Source organism: Heteronotia binoei, chromosome 15 (assembly GCF_032191835.1).
Source record: "Heteronotia binoei isolate CCM8104 ecotype False Entrance Well chromosome 15, APGP_CSIRO_Hbin_v1, whole genome shotgun sequence".
Classification (NCBI taxonomy): domain Eukaryota; kingdom Metazoa; phylum Chordata; class Lepidosauria; order Squamata; family Gekkonidae; genus Heteronotia; species Heteronotia binoei.
In genome coordinates, this window is record NC_083237.1 from 65,142,418 (window position 1) to 65,159,056 (window position 16,639).

The 16,639-nt window shown below is 51.1% G+C and overlaps 2 protein-coding genes across 10 annotated transcripts in view; both read right to left on the reverse strand.

Moving 5' to 3' along the window:
* ITGA2B (integrin subunit alpha 2b) overlaps positions 1-5,779 on the reverse strand; it is a 60,416-nt gene extending 54,637 nt beyond the window's left edge. Inside the window, exons 1-3 of the mRNA XM_060255269.1 lie at positions 5,595-5,779; positions 2,568-2,698; positions 282-379 (exon numbers count right to left, since the gene is read on the reverse strand). Coding sequence (XP_060111252.1) covers positions 282-379; positions 2,568-2,698; positions 5,595-5,779 — 414 coding nt within the window. The remainder of the gene's footprint in view (positions 1-281; positions 380-2,567; positions 2,699-5,594) is intronic.
* Positions 5,780-10,840: 5,061 nt separating this feature from the next.
* GPATCH8 (G-patch domain containing 8) overlaps positions 10,841-16,639 on the reverse strand; it is a 102,660-nt gene continuing 96,861 nt past the window's right edge. For all 9 annotated transcript variants that reach the window (XM_060254553.1, XM_060254554.1, XM_060254562.1 and 6 more), the window contains one exon: positions 10,841-15,721. In XM_060254553.1, coding sequence (XP_060110536.1) covers positions 11,887-15,721 — 3,835 coding nt within the window. In that variant the 3' untranslated portion in view covers positions 10,841-11,886. The remainder of the gene's footprint in view (positions 15,722-16,639) is intronic.

A 16,639-nucleotide genomic window follows, 5' to 3' on the forward strand; every position in this document is an offset into this window, starting at 1 on the left:
GGAGTGGAGGGCAGGATATAAATCCAATATCTTCATCTACCTCACAAGGTGTCTGTTGTGGGGGAGGAAGAGAAAGGAGATTGTAAACCACTCTGAGACTCTGAGATTCGGAGTGGAAGGTGGGGTATAAATCCAATAGCATCATCCATCAAAAGACAGAATCTTTCAAAGGCAGATTTTCACATCCGACTTCTCAAAACGTTGAAGCGAATTTCTGAGCTGTGACAATCTCTCTTTTCCTGTCCTTAGTTTCTCAGAACTGACTGGCTTGTAATACCCACCAGGACGTTGTCTTTCCAGGTGCTTACAGATGCTCCAAACCACTGGTTGGACTTGAATGTTTTCGCAGTAATGGATCCGAATGTGCCTGTGCGGTCACCTGGCCAGCAGTGACAGAGGAAAAGAAGCAAGACATGAATGAGGGAAGACAGGGACCACAGACCTCTCCTTAGAAGACCAGGGACTGTGGCTCAATGGCAGAGTCCCTGCTTTGCTTACAGAAGGTCCTAGTTTCAATCCCCGGCATCTCCACATGAAGGGTTCAGGTGGCAGGTGACGTGGAAGACCTCTCTGCCCGAGACCCTGAAGAGTCACTGCCAATCTGAGTAGACAATAGTTACCCTGGAATCATAGAGCTGGAAGGGACCTCCAGGATCATCTCGTCCAACCCCCTGCAAAATGCAGGCACTTCACAAATACCTCCCCCTAAATTCATAGGCGGCCCCGTAACACAGAGTGGTAAAGCTTCAGTACTGCAGTCTGAGCTTTCTGCTCATGACCTGAGTTCGATCCTGACGGAAGTTGGGTTCAAGCAACCGGCTCAAGGTTGACTCAGTCTTCCAACCTTCCGAGGTTGGTAAAATGAGTCCCCAGCTTGCTGTGGGGGGGTGGGTAAGGTGTAGACGATTGGGGAAGGCAATGGCAAACCACTCTGTAAAAGGTCTGCTGTGAAAACGCTGTGATGCGATGTCGCCCCACAGTCAAAAATGACTGGTGCTTTACTTTTTTAAATTCACAGGGATCCCCATTGCTGCCAGATAGCCAGCCTCTGTTGAAAAGCCTCCAAGGAATGGGCCAAGGATCTGAGTCAGTGTGAGGCAACTTTATATGTACCCGAGCAGGCAAGGGATGATCCTCCCAGCTCTCCAACCCGCCCCTTCACAGCTTACAAAAAATCCATCAAAAAAGTTCCCAGAAGACACACATTCCAGATAATAACTCACTACGGGTTGGATCCAACCAGCCTTTCCATTGGTTAAAGAGGGAGGAAACTGCTCCCTTTGACCATCAAAATTGTTCTGCTGCAGCTCATGGGGTCTGTGTGGACTAGAGCCAAGTGGGATCAATGTCGTAATAAGGAGAAATGGGACAGGTGTGTGTGGGGGAAACCTGTCTGGATCCAACCCACATGCTGCAAATTACAAGATGAACAAGGGATGCCGGAATGATGACAAACGCATTATAAATTGGAGTGTATCCTATACAATCCCTCAGCTGCATGCTGCCAGCATATTCCTGGAAGTCCCTTCTTCCCCAAATCCAAGAATTCTCAAAACCAGACATTCTATGACTTCCAGCTGCTCGGCCTTCACCAGTCTAGGAGATAGGCCTCTTTTAGGAGGGAAACTGTACTAGACCATTCCATGCCAACTGCCTTATTTCTATTTCTCATGTTTGACATGTCCAAGGTTGCATGAACACCAAATAGCAACCCTTTGGCTGACCTGGAAATCCTTCTGCTATTTTGGCAAAAGGTGAAGCACCCCTGTGCAAACATTAGTTGTTTCTGACTCTGGGGCGACATCGCATCACAACATTTTCATGACAGACTTCTTAAGGGTGGTTTGTCATTGCCTTCCCCAGTCATCTACACTTTCCTCCCAGCAAGCTGGGTACTCGTTTTACTGACCTCAGAAGAATGGAAGGCTGAGTCAACCTGGAGCCGGCTACCTGAACCAAGCTTCCACTGGGATCGAACTCAGGGAACCTGAAGCTCTTTGAACCTCCAGAGGTCCAAAATATTCTGGGAGAGGAAGGAACTGCTCCTCCAACACAGGATTTCTTTCTTAAATCAGAGGCAATGTTGGATCCAACCCCAGGTAATTACTTAAAAATTTCTCAAAAAAAGTAACATTTTTATCACTTACATGCATTGCACCAGAATACTCCCAGATCCCGTCTTGAACTGTCACAAGCCTCCAGTTCTTAGGGTGTGGAGCTGGTTGGCACCAGTGCCCACTTCTGGAGGCCTCTGCACACGTTGGTCGGGTGTGAATGTGCTCTGCTACTGTTTCTGGACATCATCTCTGGGCAGGTGAATATGGTTTCTATGGCCCTAACACCCCTTCCGCTTTAAGTATGAATTTATTACAAATGGCTACATCTCGCACCCAGCTACTGCTTGTAGAGCAGACACAAACTCTAGGGTTCCTCACCTTCACAGGATCGTGGGAACAGCTCACCCTGCCCGAGCTTTGGAAGCACTGCGAGAGACGCCCAGCCCTGATGGATTGTGTGGGCTTTACTGTAACTGGGAAACGTCCCTCTTTTCTCCTGGGCTCACTCACCTTCAGCATCAAATTGGATGGGAGTGCAGGGCCCACCACTGGACTTCCAGGGACACAGGTAGACAGCGCCTCCCTCCTTCACTCCAGGCTGCGATGTGTTGGCCCGAGGGGCTCCCACAACCACGTTCATGCTAAAGCCAGAAAACAGAACGGCGTTGAACTCCTCTTAGGCAGCTGGCCATAACACTTTGACCCATCTGGGCCTTCTGCAAGAGTTTTGCTTTAGAAAAGAAATCAGCTCCACTTCTCAGGAAGAGACACAGCCCTTTCCCTCCTGAAGCCGAAGAAACCAGTTCCTCGAAGCAGATTCCTCTCACAGAACTCTCCTCTCCCTGTCAAAACCTGGTGCTTTTTGATATATATCAAAAAGTGAGCCACACATTGGCCCATACCATCCTTTGTTCCCTTTCCGTGACTGAGAGCCAGTTTGGTGTAGTGGTTAAGTGCGCGGACTCTTATCTGGGAGAACCGGGTTTGATTCCCCACTCCTCCGCTTGCAGCTGCTGGAATGGCCTTGGGTCAGCTATAGCTCTTGTAGGAGTTGTCCTTGAAAGGGCAGCTGCCGGGAGAGCCCTCTCCAGCCCCACCCACCTCACAGGGTGTCTGTTGTGGGGGAGGAAGGGAAAGGAGATTGTGAGCCGCTCTGAGACTCTTCTGAGTGGGGGGCGGGATATAAATCCAAAATCTTCATCTACCTCACAGGGTGTCTGTTGTGGGGGAGGAAGGGAAAGGAGATTGTGAGCTGCTCTGAGACTCTTCTGAGTGGAGGGCGGGATATAAATCCAATGTCTTCATCTACCTCACAGGGTGTCTGTTGTGGGGGAGGAAGGGAAAGGAGATTGTGAGCCGCTCTGAGACTCTTCGGAGTGGAGGGCGGGATATAAATCCAATATCTTCATCTACCTCACAGGGTGTCTGTTGTGGGGGAGGAAGGGAAAGGAGATTGTGAGCCGCTCTGAGACTCTTCTGAGTGGAGGGCGGGATATAAATCCAATATCTTCATCTACCTCACAGGGTGTCTGTTGTGGGGGAGGAAGGGAAAGGAGATTGTGAGCTGCTCTGAGACTCTTCTGAGTGCAGGGCGGGATATAAATCCAATGTCTTCATCTACCTCACAGGGTGTCTGTTGTGGGGGAGGAAGGGAAAGGAGATTGTGAGCCGCTCTGAGACTCTTCTGAGTGGAGGGCAGGATATAAATCCAATATCTTCATCTACCTCACAGGGTGTCTGTTGTGGGGGAGGAAGGGAAAGGAGATTGTGAGCCGCTCTGAGACTCTTTGGACTGGAGGGCGGGATATAAATCCAGTATCTTCTTCTTCTTCTAAAACAAAAATCTGCAAGGTCAGCCCTAGCATTGCGGAGGCCACTGCCTGTGGGAACAGATCTGAAGGGGTCTGAAAAAGGCAGCTTTTATCAAAGATATATAATGGGAGAAGGTAAGATTTGTATTTTCTTCCTCAGATACCCAAATGACTTGAGCGATCTCTGAGCTCCAGCTACTGGAGGGAAAAATGAAAGAACACACATGCTGGGCAGCTATTTTCAATGATGGAGCTTTTCATTTTGCCTGAAGAAGTCTCCAGGGTCAGTGCCGAGCACCCCCAGGCCTCGAGGATGCTGGCTGAGAAAGTAAGAGCAGTTCCACAGAGAACACATCCAAACAATCTACAGCTAGATGGTTGAAAGGTCTGCTGAGGCACATGGTGGCTCTGTAGAAACACACGCAGCTGTATCCATTAGAAACACACCTAAACAGTCCCACAGTCGGGGTTGAGTGCAAGGAAGGATTTTTTGACTGTCATGTTCTGGAAAAAGTTGCCAGGTCCTGATAAAAACATTTAAATAAATTCATAAAATGTAAAATCTCTAAAAATACTGAATGGGTGTAACAAAGGTGATAGTAGTCATTAGGAAGAAGTGGACATTAAGTTAAAAAAAAAAAAGTAAGAATGCCATTGTCTGTGTCCATCGCAAGGGTGTAAACCTCACTGAAACCCAGATTTAACAGTGAGTGACTAAATATTCATAGGATTGTCCCTGCATGCCTAACACATAGGAGAAATTGTTAAGATTGTTAAGAAATTGTTAAGATCCTAGTTTCTCTGGAACCCAGACTCAAGTGGCTCACATAAAAAGGTAAAGGTAGTCCCCTGTGCAAGCACCAGTCGTTTCTGACTCTGGGGTGACGTTGCTTTCACAATGTTTTCACGGCAGACTTTTTACAGGGTGGTTTGCCATTGCCTTCCCCAGTCATCTACGCTCCCCCCGCCCCCCCCAGCAAGCTGGGTACTCATTTTACCAACCTCAGAAGGATGGAAGGCTGAGTCAACCTGGAGCCGGCTACCTGAACTCAGCTTCTGCCGGGATCAAACTCAGGTCATGAGCAGAAAGCTCAGACTGCAGCTTCAAGTGGCTCACATAAGAGTATCTTAAAACAAACACATCCCACCAAAATACAAGACAGACATTAAAAATGAAAGGGAGGACAAACACTGGTCAGGGATGCTCTCGGCTGATTCTGCATTGAGCAGGGGGCTGGACTAGATGGCCTCCGTGGCCCCTTCCAACTCTGGGATTCTATGACTTCGCCTACAAACAGTAAACCAACTAACCACGGGTGCAATCAGTTTCAAAATATTGCTTCTACAGCTCTGGAAGTTGTGTAAAGAAGTGCTGCAAATGAGTTCTCTCTCACTTCCTTGAATAGCTTTGCCCAAAAGTTGGAGCATTTCAGTGTGGGAAAACAAACAAGACCACTGCAGAAGGCAAGGGTAGCATTATAAAATACTGGGAGTCACACAGATTGAAAAATGAAAATGCAACACCTGGATGGAGGCGAGAGGAAACACGCTAAAACAAAAGCCATAGAAACAAAACTTGTCCACACAACATGGCAGGAGGCACAGTGTAGATCTTGGTGGCCTCTTCTATCCCAGGATGCCTCTTCCTCTTGGCAGGCCACAGGCCTCAACGTCCAGATGGGCATGTTCAAGTGTGAATTTGCACCAGGCCCATCCCTCTTCCTACCTGCCTTTGCTGTCCTGGTAGAAGTCCAAGGCAAACCCAAAATAGCTTCTGCTGGGTCCAGAGAAGAATGTGGCGCTGTCGGTGTGCAGGTTGAAGGTCTGCACAGGGGGACCGAGGAGCGAGACCCCCACCAGGCAGAGCCAGAAAGGGGCAAGTGGCCCCAGGCAAGCAAAGTCTCCAGCCATTCTCCTCCCAAGACTCCTTAAGGCCTTCCACTTCGAGCATCAATATAGACTACCCCATCCCTTCATAATCACCATCATGACACATTTCCTAAAAGCCTTCCTGTCTGCCAAGGCAACTGAAGGCCATACATTTTATCAACCGATGCAAGAGTTTCCTGGCACCCCTCACCCCACCCCGGCATGTTGCAATGCCATATTGGCTGGCATCTGGCGGGAACTGGCCACAGCCCCAATGAAGGACATGGCACTCTTCCCAAATAACGCACACATGCAGGCTTGTGATCTCCCACATACATTAACAATAGGCACAAATTCTGCAAGTGCTTGTGTGCTCATGCTGTGAGGACTTCACTGCCGTGACTTTGGCAGCTCCCTTCCCCTAAATACTTGAGGCTGGCTGTGGTTAATGTAAGGGGAAAATCTGTGCAGGTTTTTTTCCATATGCCAAAGGGCAAAAAGGGATGATTCGGCTCAGTATAGCATAGAGACCTGCCCTCATTGGTAGTATCAATCAAAATAAATTTCTCAGGAAATGCCCATCACGTTGCGTGTCTCAGTAGCGACAAGATATCCTCAGTACCCTCAGCTTTGTACCAGCCCCTTATAATGCCTGGCTCATAGACTGTCTGAGCCCAGGCAATACAAAGGCTTGCCGTACATGTTCCTATTTAAGGGGCCATAACAGACTAACCTTCACAGCCTCCAGCGTACCTGTGTTCTCTAAAGGGATGGTGGCTCAGTGGTAGAGCATCTGCTTGGTAAGCAGAAGGTCCCAGGTTCAATCCCCGGCATCTCCAAAAAAGGGTCCAGGCAAATAGGTGTGAAAAACCTCAGCTTGAGACCCTGGAGAGCAGGGGAGGGATGGTGGCTCAGTGGTAGGGCATCTGCTTGGGAAGCAGAAGGTCCCAGGTTCAATCCCCGGCATCTCCAAAAAAGGGTCCAGGCAAATAGGCATGAAAAACCTCAGCTTGAGACCCTGGAGAGCAGAGGAGGGATGGTGGCTCAGTGCTAGAGCATCTGCTTGGTAAGCAGAAGGTCCCAGGTTCAATCCCCGGAATCTCCAAAAAAGGGTCCAGGCAAATAGGCATGCAAAACCTCAGCTGGAGACCCTGGAGAGCCGCTGCCAGTCTGAGTAGACAATACTGACTTTGATGGACCCAAGGGTCTGATTCAGTAGAAGGCAGCTTCATATGTTCAAAAGGCTGGATACTGAATTCTGTAGTCAACTGGCCAAAGCATAGCCCAGTCTTGGGCAAAGAGATTATGCAGATAGGAAACATCGGGACCTTTCCCAGAAAAAATTTCTGTACTCATGTTGACACTCTCACAAATATACAACTGCATTCTGAAGTAATACTTGAATGTAATTCTGTTTTAGACGCATCAAAGGATTTTAAGGCACTGAACAGATTCTGCAGTTTTGCTTCCTGAGCCTCTTTTCCCTCCAAGATACACAGTTGCAATCCTCAGTAAAGCTCCCCACGGTCACCTAACATTGTAAAGAGTCACCGACTGCCTTTTGAGCAAATGTGTCCTTCTTCCCCCACTGCTGAAGGGGGAAGTGAGGCTGAAACATAACGTGTTTTGATCAATTCGAGGGGTAGCTCGGGAATCTCTGCTTTGAACAGGATGTCACTTTAACTTTAAATTCTCTCTCTAGCTCACAAGAGAATAAAATCTCGTAATATTACTCTACAGGAAAATGAACATCACGATCCTAAGGTTATTTACACACAAGTCAATCCCACCAGTTTCTATGGAATTCCAGGAGACCAAAGATCCCAGTTCAAATCTCTGTCATGGGTTTTCCAGATGGCATTCTTCTCAGAGATTAAGAAGATGATGAAGAAGATACTGGATTTATATCCTGCCCTCCACTCCGAAGAGTCTCAGAGAGGCTCACAATCTCCTTTACCTTCCTCCCCCCACAAGACACCCTGTGAGGTGGGTGGGGCTGAGAGGGCTCTCACAGCAGCTGCCCTTTCAAGGACAACCTCTGCCAGAGCTATGGCTGACCCAAGGCCATTCCAGCAGGTGCAAGTGGAGGAGTGGGGAATCAAACCCGGTTCTCCCAGGTAAGAGTCCGCACACTTAACCACTACACCAAACTGGCTCTCTTTCACCAGCAGCACAGGGACACCAAAACACATAATACTGTGTTTTCTGGGCAGAAAGGAAAGTGAATTAGGCCCATTGAAAAATAATAATAAATGAAACTCTTACAGTACAATCCAAGCAGAGTTATACTCTTCAAATCCCATTCAAACAGAATAGTGTAAATCAGTTTAGGATTTGACTGTTAAACTCCCAAAGAGTTCCAATCACCAAGATCCATCTTAATGGAAGAGTAATTTTTTCCCAGATGTGCTGTCAAGCAAAAGACAGGGCCATCTTTAATTAACATAGAACAAAATAGGAGTCAATTGCACCTTTAAGACCAACTTAAGTTTTATTCAGAACGTAAGCTTTCGTCCGTGCGCACCTCTTCAGACGAGGGAAGAAGTGGGCATGCACACAAAAGCTTGCGTTCTGAATAAAACTAAGTTGGTCTTAAAGGTGCAGTTGACTCCTATTTTGTTCTACTACTTCAGACCAACACGGCTGCCTATTTGGATCTATTTAACTAACATAGTTAAAACAATTAACATGCAAAAACCTCTGACTATAACCTTGCATTTTTGAGGAATCCCCTTACATTCAGAATTGATTTCCTGTAGGGTTTTGAATGTAGAAGGCCAAAAATATCCCTTTCCCCCACAATACTTTATCTGTATGGAGGTGCTGAGCAAATTTGTTGGATGCGCCAAACAAGTCCAGGATAGCACAAACTGCCCATTTCTGTTAACACTGAAGACAATTTCTTAGGACTCAGGGTCCGTCTGGTGGAAGGAACAGGTTAAGACTCTTAACATGGCTCCAGGTGGGCAACTGTGTTGGTCTGAAGCAGTAGATAGATGATAGATAGATGAATTTATTGTCATTGTTCTCAACAAAAAGAGAGCAACGAAATGAGGTGCTCTTCCACAAACATACCAACACATCAAACACACATATTCATAAACCATTTAAATACATCTGAAACCATTAAACCATTTAAACCAATTAAAACCATACAACAAATCTTGAGTCCAGTTGCACTTTTAAGACCAACAAAAGTTTATTCTCGGTATCAGCTTTTGCGGACAATCTGGGGAAGCGTGCCCACCCACGAAAGCTCATACTTTTGTTGGTCTTGGAGGTACCACTGGACTCAAAATCCGTTCTCGCCTCTAAACATGCAGAGTTCTTTGTAGCCCAACTTAAAATCTTTAAAAGGCTATGAAAAGCTGCCTGTCGGTCTCGGTTTCTCTGCAGGAGAGCATTAAACGGCACACCCCCCTCATTTCCTGCCTCACACGGATTAAGGGGAAGAGCCTCTATCAGTCAGGCCCAGCAGCCTCATCCCCAGATACCGGTGAAACCAGAATGACTCCATCAGGAAACGTAAGGGAAGCCGCAGCGCTGTGGGCAGGAGTGGGCTGCAACACACACCAGAGAGCCAGATCCTCCTTTTGACCCGTTTCTTCCACAGTCCCACTTTGCAGTGTTTCAATAGGACACACCTGAATTCTTCAAGAAATGTTAATTCACGTTTGGGGCTGTGTTCTTCCCGGGGTGCAAGCAAGGCGAGAGGGGACCTTCAGCAGGGCTTCAAAGGACCAAAAGCATCAGAGTCAGGAGAGGCCCTACCTTTAAACACTCCTCTTGCCGCATAATTATTTCAGCAGCCCCAGGAAGAGGGCGAGAGGTTCAGTAGGATGCATGCAAAATTTGGATGCCGCTCCTGCTTCCTGCAATCGCAAAGGACTGGCATGCATGTTCCGTCCCGTCCGGGGAGGGGCCGGAATAAGAAACTTCAGACCGATGCTTTGGGAAAGAGACGCACACGCACTTGCCCCCCAAATCGCTAGTTTATTAGAAAGTTTTATTTTCCTCATTTTTACAGCATATATATATATATTTATATTTATATATATACTTTTATGTGACAGTTAAATACAGTCTGCAGATACTGAAGTAATAGTGTGTTCTCTCTGCTGAAGCATTCTTGTCGAAGTCCAGTCTCAGGAGCCCCGGCGGGGTGCACAGGCCGCCTGAACCTCCAGGCGAAGGAGGGAAGGAAGGAAGCATGGGGGCCTTAATACTGCAATGTGTTGAATATCTACAGCAGCTACTCACAACTGAGTCCCTTTGTCAGAACACCAGTTCCCAGTGCTAATCCATCTGTTTCTCTGCAGCAAAGGGGAAGAAGGGAGTTTACAGCAGTCTAGATCCTGGCTCATTCATTCCAGGGCAGCCTGAGCAGGAAGGAAGAGGGGGGGGGGGAAGAGTGGGGGGGATTTCTTTCTTTAAAATTTGGGACAGGCAACAGGTTGTGATGCCAGCTGAGCCCAGACCAGAGAAGCCCGACTTACTGGCTCATAAACAGTTAACCCTCTGCACAAAACTGGCTTCCCTTTGCATCTCCCCTGACTGCCCCAAGGAATGACCGCTGTGAAGTGAGGGAGTCATCCCTCTGGTTAGAAGAACATCACAGGCGGGGTTCAGAACAAAAGCACACCACCCAAAGCCTCTCCTCCCCGCCAACAGAAGAAGGCACATATGAAAAGTAAGAAGCCTTAAAGAGTCCACACATAACACACAACTAGAATTCATGTCACAGCAATGTTTCTGAACAAGGGGGTGAATGCCAGGAAGAAAACGCCTGGGATCTTTCCTGTGGGACTCGCCCCTTCCTCTCTGAAAGGCAAGTGACTTCTTACCCTGCCATGTCGAGCCATATCTCCCTGGGGGTGGCCTGGTGACCGACCTCATGCAGAATGCCTCACCCACCCTCTTTCCCCAGCAGCTGTTAAGGGGCTCTGTCCCACTGGGGGGAATTCACAGCTGCAGGGGTAGCGGGGCGGGGAGAGGGGGAAAGGATTCCTGTGTCTAGATCACTCATCACTTCTGGTCTTTTCTCCTGTCGACATGAAAAACCTTCCTTTTGATTTTTTTTTTTACATTTTATTGTACATAAACACTCCACCCTGCAAAAAAAAAAAAAAATACATGAGCTCGACAAAATATACATGCTTGAAGTCATCTTGCGCCCAGCTGAATCTAGGGACACGGGAGCCTTCGACAAAAGTCTTCTTTCCAACTAAATCAGAACGTGGATAAACCGAAGCCACTGGAACGAGAACCACTCAAAGAACGGCTGTCAAAAGTGTTATTGCAGTATTACTACCTATATGGAACAAGTGTGTCAGAGGAGCTACGAAAAGCAGCACGTCGACATATACAGAAGTTCAGTGCAATTTTTTTTTTAAAACTTTCTTCTAAAAAAAAAAATCATAAGTTAATAAGGAACCATCAATATTACAGAGGAAAAAGTACAATGTACAGAGCCGCGTTTAGGACGTTCACAAGACTCCAGTCCACTCTATTGCTTCAAGGTCTGAGAAGGACTCGCTCTCTGTTCTCTCTCAGCAGCATCGCGGAGTGTCTGAAGGGGCAGCATCGCCAAGCTTGTCGGACAATGGAAACGGGGCGTCGGCAAGCAACGCTGGCGATAGGACGATCGGTGGGGCTGCATTACATGGTCCTCAAAATGGAAGTGGGCGGCAACGGGGGGGGAGGGGGGCGGTCCAAGAACTGAACTTCATCGGGGAGGGGCTCAGCGTAAGGTGACCCCAAACACAGGTAACAAAGTCAACATAATTCAGGTTTCATCTGCTTCGTTTCAGAGTGGATTGAAAACAGGAGCATCAGAGAAGTTATGGGTGGGGGGAAGAGGACAACCTCCCAAAGGACCTGATGCCCAGAGCAGCCAACCATCCCCCCCCCCACGGATGCAGGGGCCCCTGAAAACCTTCGCCAGCCGCACGGCTTCCCCCCCTGCTGCAGGGCTGCTCCGGTCGTGTTACCCGTGAGCCCCTCCTGCCGTGCCCGGCCTGGCCCTTCTTTGGCTCTTCTCACATATCCTCAGTGCCTTTCCAGGGCTGGAGAGTAACCCCCGCGCGCCACTCACACCCTCCAGGTCCCTTCCCCCACCCTGAAGGAGGCAGCTTTTCCCCTTTGCTCTCTCATGTGCCATGGCTCGGGGGATGTTGCAAGTCCTGACCTGAGAAAATGGGGTGCAGGAGCGGGTGGAGGTGTAACGCTGTGGCAGCCGCCGCCGTAGCTGGCCGGGGCGCTAAAAGGGTCGGGTAGAGGGCGGCGTGAGGGACGGGGTGGAAGGTGAAGGGGCCGGGGTGGATGGCAGAAGCGGGGATGATATGGATGGGGTGGCTGGCCAGGAAGGTGGCCGGATGCCCCGGGATGATGGAGTGGGTCAGGTGGGACAGCGAGATGGGGGTCAGGTGGGGCTGGGGGATGTGGTGCACTTGAGCCAGGGGCTGGGGGTGAGGGTGGGGGTGGATCCCGATGGCGGCTGCCGCGGCAGCTGCATGATGCTGAAGGATGGCGTGCTGGACGGTGGTGATGGAGGTGGCGGCGGCTGCCGCCGGCTGCTGGATGTGGATGGGCTGCAGGGCGGGGGCTGCCGCGGGGGCCAGAGCGGCGGAGGCAGGGAAGGCCTTGACCTGCTTCGCCAGGAGCTGCTGCTGGATATGCTGCTGCGCGGCCTGCTGGAGCTTGCTGTACTTCTCCATCTCCTCGGGGGTGAAGGTGATGGGCTGGCTCTCCAGCGGGGCCAGGGAGGAATCCTCAGCGCCTTCCAGCTCCCCGCCGATGCTGGCTTCCCCACTCTGGGGCATGTAGCTCGGGAAGTGCTCAACATCAGGCACTAAGGGGACTATCCTGCCTTCTATGGAGACAGGCTGGTTTCCACCGTCCAGAGACTCCAGCACTTCACTTTCGCTGGGATCAGAGAGGAGGCTGTGGGGCACGACCAGCTCACCTGACCCGTAGGACTCGGGGAGCACTGGCGGTTCGAGGGGGACCGCGGCCACTTCCGCGGCCGCTTCTTCCGAGGGCTGGTCTCCAGGAAGGGTATCCTGATCTCTCCTCACTTCGGCCTCTTCCACTGCGGGCTGGTTTGCATGGGCTGCTTCCCCACTATCAGGGGCGGCATCTTCTGGCTCAGAGAGTTCTGGTTCCTCTCCTCTGTCTAACCCAGCCTCCTCACACCGCTTGGCACTTGGTTTCCGGACTGTAGGGAGCTTTCCGATTAATGGGAGGACGGGCTTGTTGCCTAGCGAGGGCGGGAGCTTTGGGCCAAAGTAGCCCTGGGGGGGATCCTTCAACTTTATTCCAACCTTGTGGGCTCCCCCTGGGCCGTCCTCGTTCCCGCCAGTCTTCTTCTCCACCTTCCGGGACTGAACCTTTTCCAAAAGCAGCTTGGCCGTAGCAGAGTTCTTCTCCTCAGAGCTGCAGTTGCTCCCCAAGTTGGCGGTGTTGCTGTTCTGGGAGAGAGTGCTCGCCCCTGTGGCTTCGTCTCCTCTCGCTTCCTCCTTTCTTGGAGGCCCCTCCCCTCCCCTTGCTCGGAAGTAGTGGGGGGACTGTGAGCGATAGATCTTGGACCGGATGAAATCTCTCCGCCCAGACCGCCTCTCACCAGGGCTCTCGTGGCCTCGGGACCCCTTCCTGGAAAGAGATCTTTGTGACAGACTTCTTGTGCTCCGGCTGCGCTCCCGGCTGTAGCTCCGGCTCCTTTTCCAGCTGTGGCCCGTTCGGCTGCGGCTCCTGCGCTTACTTCGGCTGCGGCTGCAGCTGCTGCTGCGTGTCCTGCCCCGACTTCTCGTCCTCGACCTTCCCCTGGCGTGGGTTCGACTCCTGCTCCGGCTTCGAGACCGGCTCCGGCTTAGGCTGTAGTCGTCTTCCGAAGAGGAATATTTGTGCCGTTTTGACCTGCGCTTGGAACTAGTATAGTCTGAATCATCTTCTGAGTCGTGGGAACGCTTGGTGCGACTCCGCGACCGGTCGCTGTAGTCGCTGTAGCTGTCCTCTGAGTAGCTCCGCCTGTGGCTGTAGCGGCTGTGGTCCGAGGAGGCGTAGGAGCTAGTCGAGTACGACCTCTGAGACGACCTTCGGGAGGAATGCCTCCGGCCTGAGCGGGAGCGGCTCCGGGAGCAGTCGCTGCCCGAGTCGTAATCACTGTAGTGCGACGCTGACTTCTGCCTGAAGTGCTTGCGGCAGGAGTCCTCGTCGCTTTCGTAACAGCCGCTGCTCTGTCGGCCCTTATAGCAGGGGCGGCCCACGGCTGCTGCAGGAGGCCGTCTCTTGGCGGCAGGCAGCTCCTGTTGTGGGTCACCTTTGTGTTTTTTGCTGCTGTGCTCTTGGGACAAGGGGCCGCTCTCCTCTCTCTTGCTGCCACCGCCTTCCTCGGTAGAAACCGATGCCCGCTGGGAATCCTGAGGGCACCACTTTCTTTTCTTGGGATGGCCAGCGTCTTCAGTCCCTTGCGCTCGCTCACCCTCCGTGGGAAGGAAACACTTGCTCTTTTTGTGTTTGTGTTTCTTTCGCTTCTTGGATCTCTCTTCGGCCATGTCCCCCTCCCGGCTTTTCTCTTCTGCCTTGCCCTTGCGCCGGCGTTTTTGTTTGGCGGATTTCTTGTGCTTTTTCTTCTTTTTGTGTTTGTGGGACTTCCCCAGCTTGTCCTTGTGGCTAACGAGGTTGCCTTTCCCGGCATCTTCCGGGACGTCGCCCCTGCTGCTGTTCCCAGGGCTGGACTCCTGCTTGCTGCACGCTGGCAGGGACTTGCTCTCCGGCAGGGTGGAGGAGCCGCCAGGGAGGGGGCCCGGTTCTTTGCTCTTGCTCACATCCCCGCCCTCGGCAGAGGGTGCATTTTCTTTTGAAAGACTGGCTGCTGCTTTCGGTTTTTCTGCCCCTTTTGCTTTACTGTCTTTGTTTCGAGACAACTTGAAGTCAAAATATAAGGGATTGCAGCTGTACGAAACGGAGGGTTCTGCTTTAGTGAAAATAAGCAGTTCTGAAGGCCACTGGAGGGTGGTGCTCTCATCCTTGCTCAGCACAGGGAAGAAAGGCCCTGTTAAATGCTTGGGCCCATCCGCTGCTTCTTTACTGGCTGGCGCTGGGTGGGCATGGTCTTTCAGGGCATCCAGCTCAGTAGTGCTGCCTTCCTTGGGCTGTTTACCTTCCGGCACACTCGTATCCTCAAGAATTTCCTTTTCTTCCATTTTGCTGCTTTTGTTGGTGGGGCTGGGCTCTTTCAGCTGGTCAGCACACTCAGCTACCGCCACCTTATCACCATTCTTGGCCACTTTGGGCTTGGGGGAATTGCTCTGTTTCCTTTCACGTGCCACTTTCTTGCTTGCGGCTTCCGCTTCCACCTGCTCCGTGGCCTTCATGAAGAGCAGGAACTGGAAGTTGGGTTTCACCTTGCAGTGGGCTGGTGGGATATAGTGATAATACTCCGGTTCTAGTGCCAACGGTCCGTCCTCTCGCTTTACCTTCTTCGGTTTCAACAGTGAGGTGCTTGCTCCGTCTTTCTCCTGCTGCTGCTCCTCTTCATCTCCCTTGCTGTCAGGGCTGTTGGTCCTCTCCGCTTCCCCAATCTTCCCTAAAGCTCCGGAGTCAGGATGGGCTCTGTCGTCAGCTTTGACTTCATCAGGAGAGCCTGCCTCGTCCACGTGGTCTTTGAAGACAGAGGCGATGGACTCCAGCTTCACAGGAGCCTTTTTGGCAAAGGAGAAAGATACCCCTATCTTCTGCAGAGGGTTGACGCCAAGGCTGATGGTCTGCGGTGACTGTATGGGAACTTGCCCGAGCCCTGGATTGTTGCTGGCCTGGCCACTGGAATAAGCAATGGCTTTGTCTATGGTCACATGGATGGTCTGCCCAGAAGCTGGTGAGAAGGAGGAACAGCTGCTAGGAGCCGCCACATCTGCCTCCTCTTCTCCTCCTTCTTCGTCTACAGCCACAGTGGTGGTTCTGAACATTGGCCCGCTTCCGGGAGCACTGTGGGATTTGAGAGAGAGAGGGAGGGAGAGGGAGAGAGAGAACATAAGAAGGCATGTTTGATCAGGCCAATGGCCCATCCAGTCCAACACTCTGTGTCACACAGTGGCCAAAACCCCCAGGTGCCATCAGGAGGTCCATTAGTGGAGCCAGGACACTAGAAGCCCTCCCACTGATGCCCCTCCCAAGCACCAAGAATACAGAGCATCACTGCCCCAGACATAAGAACATAAGAGAAGCCATGTTGGAACAGGCCAATGGCCCATCCAGTCCAACACTCTGTGTCACACAGTTGCCAAAAAACCCAGGTGCCATCAGGAGGTCCATTAGTGGAGCCAGGACACTAGAAGCCCTCCCACTGATGCCCCTCCCAAGCACCAAGAATACAGAGCATCACTGCCCCAGACATAAGAACATAAGAGAAGCCATGTTGGATCAGGCCAATGGCCCATCCAGTCCAACACTCTGTGTCACACAGTGGCCAAAAAACCCAGGTGCCATCAGGAGGTCCATTAGTGGAGCCAGGACACTAGAAGCCCTCCCACTGATGCCCCTCCCAAGCACCAAGAATACAGAGCATCACTGCCCCAGACATAAGAACATAAGAGAAGCCATGTTGGAACAGGCCAATGGCCCATCCAGTCCAACACTCTGTGTCACACAGTTGCCAAAAAACCCAGGTGCCATCAGGAAGTCCATCAGTGAGGCCAGGACACTAGAAGTCCTCCCGCCGTTGCCCCACCCCCCAAGCACCAAGAATACAGAGCATCACTGCCCCAGACAGAGATGTTTAGTAATACCTTCACGCCCACCTTCCATTTACGTTCCCCCCCGGACACTAGAAGTCCTCCCGCCATTGCCCCACCTCCCAAGCACCAAGAATACAGAGCATCACTGCCCCAGACAGAGATGTTTAGT